Genomic DNA, 13,430 nt, shown 5'->3' with positions numbered 1-13,430 from the left:
TCTCTTGTTTCTATTTATAAATGTATTTGATTTATTGTATTTTATTTGTGATTGTATTTCATTTATTATAGTACCTATACTTGTCTGTGACTGTAAAGTGTCCTAGAGAGCTTTGAAAGGCGCTTAAAATGAATGAATGAAAATGTATTATTATTATTATTATTATTATTATTATTATTATTATTATTATTATTATTAGATAGTTACCACGTCGGCTTAGTCATGCTGTAGAGGTGATATCAGAGTGAATGGGGCAATCAGGCCAGTCAAAGACCATAATAAGTCAGGACAATAGCAGTGTCTGAAACTCAGGACAAAAAGTTACCAGACACCAGGGCAGACAACTCTGAAAAGTTGCCTGCCCTGCCATAAAGTTCCCCATTTTTCACAACTTGAAACACAATAAGACGACTAATCGCCAAAAAAAAAAAAAAAACAATGTTGCAAAGTATTAAGGATTGATAATCAGAATATATAACAGAACAACATTGTTAGTTTTATTAAGTAGTTGATGTATGAATGCTCCGGTGCGTAATTTATTGTATTAATTAATTTTGCTCCAGTTGTCGTTTGTCAATGCACTGTTCGGCATGTTGCACAATGCAATATTTGTGTTGTGTCGTCTGCTACAAGCCTCGTGATTTGTAGTGTCATATATTTTGTTAGCTTCTTTTGAATCTTTCTTATGGGGCTGAGGTTTTGGTTTGATTCCTTACCACGTATCCATTTTTCTTGTGTTCTCTGTGCATCTACTTTGGAAAATGATATGCAAATGCACCCGGAAACACAAAGTTATTTGATGCAGGCTTCTGATTGGCTGCCGAGTATGCAAAATGCCAAACGAACCAAAATTCAGAAATTTCCAAACCAGACGAAGATTTTAAAATGGGAATAAAGCAACGTTTGATTTGAAAAAAGAAACTTTCATGTTTTTCTTTCTTTAAAAAAGTTTTCGGCCACCCGGGCGGAGACGTTCTGTAAGTTGTACGCCCGATGTAAAAGTTGCACACCCTGGGTGACACTGACAATAGAAGTAATGAGTGTAGCTTCAAGGAATAGTCTTCTGCTCCCCCCAACCTAATAGCCGGGACTATCATAGCAGAGGTCTGGCACCGGCACCTTTGGACAGGCTCAGAGGTAAAACTTGATGTCGAGCACCTCGTGCTCTGGACTCCGCCCATAGGGCCCAACAATTCATAGCTCCTTAAGGCAACTTGTGTCCCTCTTCGCATGGGCTCACCACTGTGAGAGGGGCCAAGGGGTCGGTCGGGTAACGTGTGAGTTGGGCAGTGGAAGAGGCAGGATACCATGGCAGTTTGATTCCTGATTCCTGACGAACGAAGCTGGCTCAAGGGGTGTGGAATCTCATCTTTGTGGTATCAAAGGACTCTCATTTGGCTTGTGACATTGAGAATTTCTGATGAGATATAGTGGGGCTCCTGTTAACACATAGCTTTTGTTCTCATACAAGCCCTCTTGGGAGGGGTTGGACTCTCTTTCACTGGAGTCGCCCACAGTGAATGGCGCTGAGCAGGCCTATATATGTTGGTGTCGACCTCAGTGAATAAGAGGGTAGCCATCTTTCACCTTCAGGTAGGAAGATGGCTACTGTTTGTGTCAATGCACAAAACGCCAGTTCATGGTGTGAACCTTAATTGGAGTGCGTGGGGGGACCAAGTAGTTGAGCGGCTGGGCAAGCGGAACACAACTCTGTTGATCACTGAGGCAAATTTGGTGGAGGACATTGTAGAACGACTTCTGGGTGGCTTTGAGGAAATTCTGGTTCATTATTAAGCATCTCAATGGAGGAAGCAGTCGAACATTAATACTGCTTATCGTAGCGACGTTGTTGCTGCCCTTGACTTGGGATGAGGCGATTCACACCGCAAAGGCCATCTAAATTCTACCAACATCCCTTATTTTGAAGATGAAGACATTGAACACTGGATGGTGGGCTTTCCTATCTCTGGGGTTGAGGTTGACGAGGTAATTAAACATATACTCTTTAGAAGGGCCCCATGGGTGGATTCACATGGACTTTCTCAACGCTCTGAGTGACTTACCAGAGTAGAGATTCCTTTTCGGAATCAGGTTCAATACCCTATCATTAGGTTGTTGGAAAAGACAAAAAATCCCTGTCGAATTGCATCTTTTACTTGAGAATGCCAGTTTTAAATGTATGCTTTGGTTTAATGTATTGCTTAGCAGAACAGAAACTATGACAAAATGTAACCTAAATGTAATGTGGCTTTGCTTTCCTTGTCCACAGCAAACCAAGTAATGAGCCTCCCTCTGAGCTCAAGCAGTGGTACAGTACTGTGTTGTTAACTCTCACACAAACAATCATCCAACCATCCAGTTCCTAAAATGCTTATCCTTAAAAGCGTCACAGGCATGCCAGACTCTACCCCAGCTGTCTTCAGGCAGGAGCTGTGGGACACCCCAACTGGTTGCCAGCCAATTGCGGGGTACACAAGGACGCACATTCACTCGCGCACAAGACAACACCTACACAATTTAGAGTTTCCTACTGACACTCGTGTTTTTTTGAAATGGGACAGAAACTGGAGTACCCGCAGAAAATCCATGCAGGCACAAGAAGAACACGCAAACTCCATAAAGGAAGACAGAAGTTGGAATTGAAATCTGCACCCCTGCATTGTGAGGCGAATATGCGAACCACTCAACCACAGAAACAATCATATATCATAAAAATGAAGTATAATAAATATACAGGAAATGCTATTCAGTGGGATTAAGCTACAAAAGTGGAGAATTCAGTTTTGATGACATGTGTGTGACATGCTTGACATGGAAATACAATTTATTTTGAAGTGGGATAATTGATGGTTGCATGCACGTCTCCTGCATTGAAGATTAGTAGTTCATTACAACTTTCAAACGGAAGCTTTGTAAAACACATGACAAAACACTCACTTGTGATAAATAACTTACTAATTAGAGTCCAAAACGAGTATGTGGGTGGTAATTACAGTTATTATCGGAACACTTCTTGTGCAAATTCTCTCTCAAACTCTCTCTCTCTTACGCTCTTCCACACATAAATAAAGGTGGCATGAAATGAGATACTCACTGGATGAGCCAACTGTGATGGAAGGGAAGCAAAGGGGGGTGGAAATGGAAAGAGAACATTATGACATGATGAGCTTTTGATTAATGGGGATCTTATATGTTACATACAGTATGAAACCGAGTGGACATAATAGCATATGTAAAGAGTTATAGCTCAAAGAAACAGGAATTTCCTTCCCAGAGTGGCGCACCATACAAGTAAAGACAAATTCATATTATCCCCAACAAAGTCTGTAGCTGCGTTCAATGACCCACATTCAATCTTTGTAAAACTCTGACTGTACCGAGTTTTTCAGTCAGCGACAAAAATACAATGGTATGTGTGTGTGTACTTTTCATATTTACAGTATGCAGTTAAATTATATTTTGCAAATATAAGCGTATGCACAAATCCAAAAATGTGCATCTATGTCTCAGATGACTAAAAACTGTGTATTTGTCATTTCATGTGCGCGGATGCTGTTTCAGAATACTGTATCTGCAAGATTCCAGGAGAAACTGTAGGGCCAGTTCACAACAGGGCGTAGCTCTAAATATGCCCATTTTTCATCACAAATGATAAATGAAAATAATTGTATTTGAGTGTATTTATTCAAGGGACCTACTTTATTTTCATGCGATTTCGGTCATTTTGATCTTACCTTTCTATCCAAAGACACGAGGGATTGATAGTTGAAAAGGAAAGTAAACCATTACTTTTTCACTTTTTCTGTTTTATTGTTTTACCAAGATGTCTGTACCCAGCGGCATAATCCTGGCTGTTTGAACCATGTAAACAAAGTTTTTCTTGGCGTTATCTGCTGGTGCACCCTCAAGATTTGATTACTGTAGTATACGACATAACCTAATGCCATTAAAATAATATTATTTGAAACACTGAGGCAGTGATCACCAACATTTGTTTGACAAGCTACTAAACTGACATACTGTATGTCTGAAATTACATTTCTACAAATTGTATTTTAAATACTACTGTACAAAACACACCGAAACACATTTGTTTTTCAACAGTGTACCTTGTAATCTGATGCGCCTTATATGTGGTGTTAAGAGTCTCTTTATAGTCTTAATTGATTTCTTTGCCTGTTAGTGTTCTCATGCCATCGGGTAGAGATGATTAGCAGGAACCAATTTTAACTTAAAAGGATATTGCCCAAAACCAATTGACATGTGCATTCGCCAACACATACTCAGACAACTCCTTTCTGAGTTCTGCACAGCCACTAGCAAATAAAGAAATGAGCAAAAAGCATAGTTAACTCCTGACTAACCAGAGGAAGAAGTCGAGCAGCATTACTTGTCTTTCATTTATTGTTTTAGAATGCCTTTTGTAATTATGCCAAGGAATAAACTCTCTACTTTCAGCGACTTCATGTTGTGCCTCATGCGATATCCTTTGGGAGCTGCAAATGGATCAATATCTTCTGATTTCTTGAACATTATATTTAAAGGACAACCCACATCACTTTTTTGTTTCCTCACTGACATCAGAAAAACGTTTCATAGCTCCTAAAATACCCAAAACACACAGGCTGATCTTTTTAGTCAAATGCAAACACCAACAAAAATGACTTAAAGTGTCCAAAATCTGCAAAGAATTGAGCTGCAAATTGGGCATTTTCAGAAAGTCCCGCCCCCAGTTCAGCCAATATGTCTTGCCTTGCTCGAGAATCAAAACAATGGCTTCAGATTCGGAGAATATGCTTTCTTGTTACACATCCAGTTATGAATATGATTCAAATAGTTCTGAAGAGGAAAGCATACACGTTTGCAATCGATTAAAGAAGGTCTTCCGGGTCATTTTGAGGAATCAAGACTGATGTGTAGCGTCACAGAAAATGCAGAAGATGGCGCCAAAGCTCCGGTGGAAATCGGTTTATTTTTTCAGCTCTGAATTTTTGTCAATGAATATCAAAGGATTGTCTCGGTGTAACATAGAACGATTCGCCATTGCGTTATTTATGTGTGTTCCTTCTAATTTCGCCATCAACACGGATCAACACAAGGTTTTCAGACCAAACAAAGTACCGCAAAATGCACTGAGGTGATGCAAGGTATATCCTTTCTCGGTTAGGGGCGTTCCTTCAGTGACGTAGGGTGAAGACTCGTCACCAACTCAAAAACAAGACTTCCGGAATATTCAGCGCGAGTCTTAAAACGTAAAATATATCTATATGCGGTGGAATATTTGTAAAATACGCTCAGTAGAAGTCATTTGAAGCCATTTTACAAATTATGGACACAACTTGTCCGGAGACGTTGGTTGTCCTTTAAATGTTCTACAAAGCAATGTGTTGCTGCGGCAGCAGTTACGAAGGCTCTACAGACGCTCCCCACCTTACGAACGAAATACGTTCGGAGCGGTCATTCATAAGGTGAATTTGTTTGTAAGTTGCTTCTGTGCTATATTTTTTATGGAATGTATAAGTCAAACACTGAACGGGGAAATATAAAACACAGACGCTCGAACAGTCGTAAAATAAATTCACACCTATTGTAGTATGACAACAAATATCCTTGGGTCTTCAGTAAGCCATTACTGAAGCTGCTGGCAGCTAATTACTGAATTACATGCCAGCAGCCATTACTTTTTGTTACGCATCACATCCTCCTGGGGCGTCAACTGGGAAGTGGGATTTCCTCCCCGCCCACATTCTCCACAGAGCCAATCATAAGCGCGATTGGCGCCTCCTCTTCAAAGCGTCAACTGGTAAGAGAGATTTCCTCTGCGCTCACATACTCCACGCTGCCAATTCTGAGCGAGCTCGGCGGATCGGGGCCTGAACTCGTTAGCAACACTTGGGCATAGCCCAGCGCTGATTGGTCAGCCTTGGTATCCGTCGCGTAAACATACAGGCCTTGAAAACTCCAATGTGTCTGTGTGCGTGCGTGTGCGTGAAGCACAGTATGCAGCCGATCGCAAGCGGTCGGAAAAAGGCGTGCAATACAAAATCGAACTTACAGGATCTCCGTCCAAACATTTTTCGACATCCGCAAAAATGTTTACATGTACTGTTTTTCGTAACATCTGATCATCTATCATTTACAATTCATGCATATTTTGCGATCAATTGCATTGCCCCAATCCGCCGATCCAATCAACCATTTAATTGGCTCCGTCAAGTAAGCCACGACAGTCATAGTGCCCAACATACATTTATCCATCGCAAGCCACAACAAAGGATACTCAGCTGCCACTTTCGGTTTTTTTTTTACGCCCTTGAGGGGAAAAGCCGAAAGGAAAAGAAGACCTGTCAAGGTTGTAGACTGCAACCACAGCCACTATTGTAGCTTCAATTCTATCTGTCTTAAAATGAAACACACCCTATCAATTAAAACCGATTTTAAAGAGGCTGTTCAATGAAGGTGCTATAATGTAGCCCCCTCTCTTTTAATTATATTACCAATATAACTTTAATTTGACATTACTTGACTAGTATTTTGCAATAACACTACAGTTCAACTTTGACTGTCATTGTTGAATGGGATTCGATCAGCAATTATGTTAGAATGGAGTACGTGCCTGTATTGACTCTTGGTCACCCAAGTCGAACACCATCATCTTTAGCTTTTTCAGCTCTAAATTATACGTGAGGAGTCTTTATTGGGGTGCAGAGCTTTCAGCCGCTCTGCTCCCAAACTCTGGAACTCTCACTTCCACCAAACATCTGTAATATCGACTCCCTTCCTACTTTCAAATCTCACCTCAAAACCCACCTGTTTAAACTTGCTTTCATGGTCTAGTTTAATCTGCTATTTTATTATTTATTGTTTTATTCATGGTTTTATTGTTTTATGTATTGTTTTTATTGTAAAGTGTCCTTGGGTGTGCACTTGTAAATTAAATGTGTTATTATTATTATTATTATTATTATTATTATTATGTATTTGTGCCTTTGTGGTTGTGTTCTCTCAAAGTGGTCAACAATTGGGTGTTGTTAATAAAAGCGGTTAATTAATGCATTTTTTTGGATGACACAAAGCTTATTGTATACTACATGTGTCCTAAACAGAAGTGAAATGACTTACCATGTACTTGCAGGGTCGCTGCTGCCTCTGCTTTTCCGACACTGTTTTCTGACACACAAGTGTAAGTGCCCTCATCGTCAGCTCGCACCTGCTTCAGGTGTAGACTGTTGTCGCTGCGGATCTCATACCTGCAAACACATCAAGCTTGTGTCAATTGCCACATACTACAATATAAACTTGCGAGTCTCAACATTGCAATAGACATTGATTATAGTCATGTATGAATTCTAAAAGAATTATAAATCTTGATGGCACCTTATATAGTTAAACAAATAAAAACACAGACTATCTTACTGGGAAAAAACATGACATTGTCCTTTTAATAGATGCACTTTGAGGGAAAATAACGTAATCTAAGAAGCATTGTGTTCATTGTGTTCACTTTCCATGCAATATGCTTTTAAATATATATATTTCCGTTACTTCCAGCTTGAGTGAACTCTGGCGTGTCTGGCTGCTGCTGCTCATCAGCAGAAAAGCTTTATCCTGTGACTATAAAGTGTCCTTGAAACGTGCTTGAGAGGTGCTTATAAATGAAATGTATTCCCTCAGATCCTCTTCCTACCTCCACCTCTGTGTGCCCCCCTACCCGTCTCAGCATGATGGGGTACAGAGCTTTCAGCTGCTCTGTCCCCAAACTCTGTAACTCACTTTCTCCAAACATTCGTAACATTGATTCTCTTCCCACCTTCAAATCCCATCTCAAAATCCACACCTATTTAAAATGTGTAGCCCTATCTCTTGTTTCTATTCATAATTGTATTGTAATTATTATTGTACCCATGCTTGTCTGTGACTGTAAAGTGTCCTTGAGAGCTTTGAAAGGCACTTAAAATAAAATGTATTATTATTATTATTATTATTATTAATAATAATAATACAATTCAAAGGACAAATGAATATGAAACCATCTTTCAATGAAAGATACAAATCCCAATGATCACTATAAACATAGACATATCTTTCAAGCAAGGACTATTAGAAAAACAAATGGCATACATGTTTGAGAAGTTCAATAACATATGGCAAAATGGTCTTTCATTCATCAAGCAGAATTCATCAGACTCTCCAAGAGGAGATCTGAGGAAAAAATGATGCTTTTCTTCTATTTATCCTGAGCCACCATTAAATGTCAACCAATCCATCCATTTTCTATCCCACTTACCTCCACAAGGGTCACGAACATGCTGAAGCCTATCCCAGCTGTCTTTCGGCAGAAAGTAGAGTGCCCCCTGAACTCATTGCCACAAGGCACACATAGACAAAACCAACACTCGGTTCTCACACTCGCACCTAAGGAAAAATTTGAGTGTGCCATTAAACTACCATGCTTGCTTTTGGAATTCGGGAGAACACCGGAGTACTCGGAGAAAACCCACACTGGTATGGGGAGAACATGCAAACTCCAGACAGGAGTGTATTTGGATTCATTTTCTAGATTGTATGGACCTAAATACTTTTTAAGTGGACTAATAGTGTATCTAGTGCCATAAATTTGGTATACACGTTCATTGCTTTGCGGATGACACCCAGGTCTATGTCTCCAGCAAACCCGACGCCTCTCTTCCACCTTCGTACCTTTCACTCTGCCTCTCTGAAATTAAATCCTGGTTTACCCATAACTTCCTCAAACTTAACAGCAACAAAACTGAAATTATCCTTGTCGGTACCAAATCCATCTTAAGCAAAGCTAACAGTTTCTCTCTCACTATTGACAATTCAACCGTTTCTCCCTCCCATCAGGTCAAAAGCCCAGGTGTCATCCTTGACAGCACACTATCTTTCCACTCCCATATAAATAACTTAACCCAATTTGCCTACTTCCGCCTATACAATATCAATCGCCTTTGCCCATCTCTCACCCCTCACACCACTGCTATGTCACCTCCCAGATTGACTATTGCAATTCCCTTCTCCTTAGTGTCCCTCAGAAACATCTCCACAAATTTCAACTAGTCTAGAATTATTCAGCCCGGATCATCACCAGAACATCATCCCTTCACCAAATCACCCCCGTCCTCTAAGAGCTCTAAGATCAAATATGTATTTATAATAAATAAATACATTCTTCTTTATACATTTAAAGCTATCCATAACCTTGCCCCCCCCACCCCATACCTATCTGACCTTCTGCTCTGCCCCCAAACTTGGGAACTCACTTCCTCCTAACATTCGTATCATCGAATCTCTTCCCACCTTCAATCCCATCTCAAAACCCACACCTATTTAACATTGCATTTTCTGTGTAGCTCTATCCCTTGTTTCTATTTATAATTGTATGTTATTTATTGTATTCTATTTATAATTGCATGTTATTTATTATTTTATCCATGCTTGTCTGTGACTGTAAAGTGTCCTTGAGAGCTTTGAAAGGTGCTTAAAATAAAAGGTATTATTATTATTATTCCTTACAGATGTGATGTATCTGTATCCAGATGACTGTGAAATTGAGTACATTCAACACACGTGTACAATGTAGTGTGTCCATTACTGTTAGTGTCTGTCTTACCTGCCTCGAGGTAACTCCCCCTCTTCTCTCCGCCAGCGAACAGTCGGATTAGGATCTCCGTGCACCGCACAAAAGAAATCCACTGCATCATCAGCCAACACCACTTGGTTAACCGGCTGCTTCGTAAACACTGGCCTCTCTGACAGCAAACAAGAGACAGGAAATAGAAGAGTGGCAAAAGTTTCAAATTTCATTTTCCGTGCAGGGTCTGAAATGTACTTGATTGATAGTTGGGAGAATAGGTATGGGATGTGCTGTAACATTGACAAAAACAATAGTAACAACAAGGATAACAATAACAATCAAATTGAATTCAAGCCAAGATGTCCACTGTAGTACCACAATAACAATCCCTGAAAGGGTTAACATATTTTGGTGGATTTTGCGCATCTGAAGTAAATCAGGTTTTTGCTGCACTTTCATTGAATCCTGTAAGTCTTCCAGCGTACAGTGTGCTACTTTTTTCACGTTACTTCACTTTTGTTGAATCCAAAAACAAAAACAATTATTAATAAGATTGGAGTCCATTTGGGGTGGTCCGGTAGTCGAGTGGTTATCACACCGGCTTCACAGTGCAGAGGTCGCCGGTTCGCATCCCGGTTCGCGTCCCGGTCCGGCCTCCCGGTTTGCATGTTCTCCCCAGGCCCCAAAAATATGCATGGCAGGCTGATTGACCACTCCTAATTGTCCCGTGGTGTGATTGTGAGAGTGACTGTTGTATGTCTTTGTGTGCCCTGCGATTGGCTGGCAACCAATTCAGGGTGTCCGCCGCCTCGTGCCCGAAGAGAGCTGAGATAGGCTCCAGCACCCCCCGCGACCCGAAGATTAGATTAACTGGTTGAAATGTGTTTTGATATTTAATAATTGGATTCTCACAACCTTTTTGAGTTTATTTTGGTGTTGATGTTTGAATCTCATTGCACAGTACAAATATTTTGAAATTATTCGCTAGACGTGGTGTATTGATTTCCATCCTTAATGTTATAGATACTACTGTTGACAAAATATTTTCACAGTTTTTTTAAATAAGCATTTATTTCTGTCATGATGAGAGTGTTTTACTTTTTTTCACAATTTTGTTAGGTTAACATAGCTGGCACTTAGGTTTCCACATTTTTTTTTTTTCCAGAAAACCACAATAATACAGTATTATCATATTTTCTGGATTGACACTGAGAGGACGTACGAGAGTAGAGAGCGTACAAGGAGATGCAGCGCACAGTTAAAGTAAAGGTGGCAAAGGCCAAACAAGAGGCCTACGATGACTTGTATGCTCGGCTGGACAGCAAGGAAGGTGAGACTGATCTTTACAGGCTGGCGAGACAGAGAGACAAAGATGGTAAGGACCTGCAGCAGGTTCGGGTGATTAAGGATAGAGATGGCAATGTATTAACAGGTGCTAGAAGTGTGATGGCAAGATGGAAAGAGTACTTTGAAGAATTGATGAATGAGGAAAATTAGAAGGAACAAAGAGTAGAAGACGTGACTGTTGTGGTCAAGACATAGCAAGCATTAGCAAGGATGAAGTGAGGAGAGCGCTGAAGAGGATGAAGGGGGGAAAGGCACTCGGGCCTGATAATTTACCAATCGGGGTATGGAAGTGTCTTGGAGAGGTGGCGGTGGTGTTCCTTACTGGGTTATTCAACAAGATCTTCGATGGTGTACAGATGCCTGAAGAATGGAGACGAAGTGTACTCGTGCCCATTTTTAAGAACAAAGGAGATGTGCAGAGTTGTATTAATTACAGAGGAATAAAGTTGATGAGCCATACAATGAAACTCTGGGAAAGAGTAGTCGAAGCTAGACTAAGAGCAAAAGTCAACATTTGTGAGCAGCAGTATGGCTTCATGCCAATAAAGAGTACGACAGATGCAGTGTTTGCTTTAAGAATGCTGAGAGAGAAGTACAGAGAAGGTCAGAAGGAATTGCATTGTGTCTTTGTAGATCTGGAGAAAGCGTACGACAGGGTGCCCAGAGAAGAGCTGTGGTATTGCATGAGGAAGTCTGGAATGACGGAAAAGTATGTCAGAGCGGTGCAAGACATGTATCACGACTGTAAGACAGTTGTGAGGTGTGCTATCGGTGTGACGGAGGAATTCAAGGTGGAGGTGGGACTCCACCAGGGGTCAGCTCTGAGCCCCTTCTTGTTTGCTAAGGTGATGGACAGGCTGACAGAGGATGTTAGACAAGAATCTCCTTGGACCATGATATTTGCAGATGACATTGTGATCTGTAGCGAGAACGGGGAACAGGTGGCGGAGAAACTACAGATGTGGAGATATGCTCTGGAAAGGCCAGGAATGAAGATCAGTCGCAGCAAGACGGAATACATGTGTGTGAATGAGAGGGATCCAAGTGTAAGAGTGATGCTACAGGGAGAAGAGATAAAGAAGGTTTAGGATTTTAAGTACTTGGGGTCAAATGTCCAGAGCAATGGAGAGTGTGGAAAAGAGGTGAAGAAGCGTGTCCAGGCAGGCTGGAGCGGCTGGAGAAAAATGTCAGGTGTGATGAGTGATAGAAGGGTGTCAGCTAGGATGAAAGGAAATGTGTATAAAAGCGTGGTGAGACCAGCCATGATGTTTGGACTGGAGACAGTGCCACTGAAGAAAAGACAGGAAGCAGAGCTGGAGGTAGCAGAGCTGAAGATGTTGAGGTTTTCTTTGGGAGTGACCAGGTTGGATAGGATCAGGAATGAGTACATTAGAGGGACAACTCATATTAGAGGCTTTGGAGAGAAAGTCAGAGAGGCCAGACTGAGATGGTTGTACTAAGTTCATCCTGTCTACTTGATATCTAATTTAAAGCAGATTATTTACTTACAGACAGTGTAGGTGTTCAAATACCTGACATGTTTCGGCGTCTACTTCCGAGAGGACACTCTGACGAAGGCGGAAGTAGACGCCGAAACATGTCAGGTATTTGAACACCTACACTGTCTGTAAGTAAAGAATCTGCTTTAAATCAGACTGAGATGGTTTGGACATGTCCAGAGGAGAGAGAGAACGACTATATCGGGAGAAGGATGCTGAGCCTTGAACTGCCAGGCACGAGACCGAGAGGAAGACCAAAGAGGAGGTTTATGGATGTGGTCAAAGAGGACATGAAGGTAGCTGGTGTGAGAGAGGAGGATGCACAAAACTGGGATAGATGGGGGACATTGATTCGCTGTGGCGACCCCTGAAGGGAAAAGCCGAAAGCTAAAGAAGAAGATCATAGAAGACATTTGTGGGACATTTCTTGGAAAACCCAACTCCTAGAAGTGACATCTCATCTTAAAAAGAAATTTTAAATAAAAATACAATAGAAAACAACAGACCGTATAAATATACAATATGCTAACATTACCTGACATGTAAATAACAAACAAAGAATGTTGCAGCACTGTTCACGTAACATATTAAGACTTATTCAGATAACTGCAGCATAACAAGCATGCTAGCAAGTTTACCAATCCATAAGTGTCACTGTAAATGACTAAATCCAATTAAATCTTCAACTCCATCACTTTTGAAAACCTCTCCAAACCTCCGGAGGTAAATGATGCGTCACTTTCTCTTTGACGTGGCAAACGCCAGGCGCATCGCACCTTCTTTGGTTTAATTTTTTTTAAAACATTGTTACAGCTTCAGTTGTTGTTAAAGCGCTATATAACTCACTATGTATTGTATTGTATTAATGGGAAAGTAACATGTGAAATGACATAATCATGTGTTAATAATTTCGCACGTAAATCCCATCTCCGGCCAAACTGAAAAAGTGTGATTTATATCTGTAAAATACGGTAATACCATGACATACT

General features: G+C 40.8%; 1 protein-coding gene across 1 annotated transcript in view; it reads right to left on the bottom strand.

Moving 5' to 3' along the window:
* The window catches only part of robo3 (roundabout, axon guidance receptor, homolog 3 (Drosophila)), a 213,948-nt gene that overhangs the window by 82,111 nt on the left and 118,407 nt on the right, over window positions 1–13,430 (bottom strand). The window contains exons 5-6 of the mRNA XM_089016718.1: window positions 9,632–9,770; window positions 7,123–7,250 (exon numbers count right to left, since the gene is read on the bottom strand). Of these exons, the coding sequence (XP_088872844.1) occupies window positions 7,123–7,250; window positions 9,632–9,770 (267 nt within the window). The remainder of the gene's footprint in view (window positions 1–7,122; window positions 7,251–9,631; window positions 9,771–13,430) is intronic.

This window comes from Hippocampus bargibanti, linkage group LG16 (genome assembly GCF_051943395.1).
Source record: "Hippocampus bargibanti isolate YZ-2025 linkage group LG16, ASM5194339v1, whole genome shotgun sequence".
In the NCBI taxonomy this organism is placed as follows: Eukaryota; Metazoa; Chordata; class Actinopteri; order Syngnathiformes; family Syngnathidae; genus Hippocampus; species Hippocampus bargibanti.
Note: the sequence above shows the minus strand (reverse complement) of the source record. Positions and strands in the feature narration are given on the sequence as shown.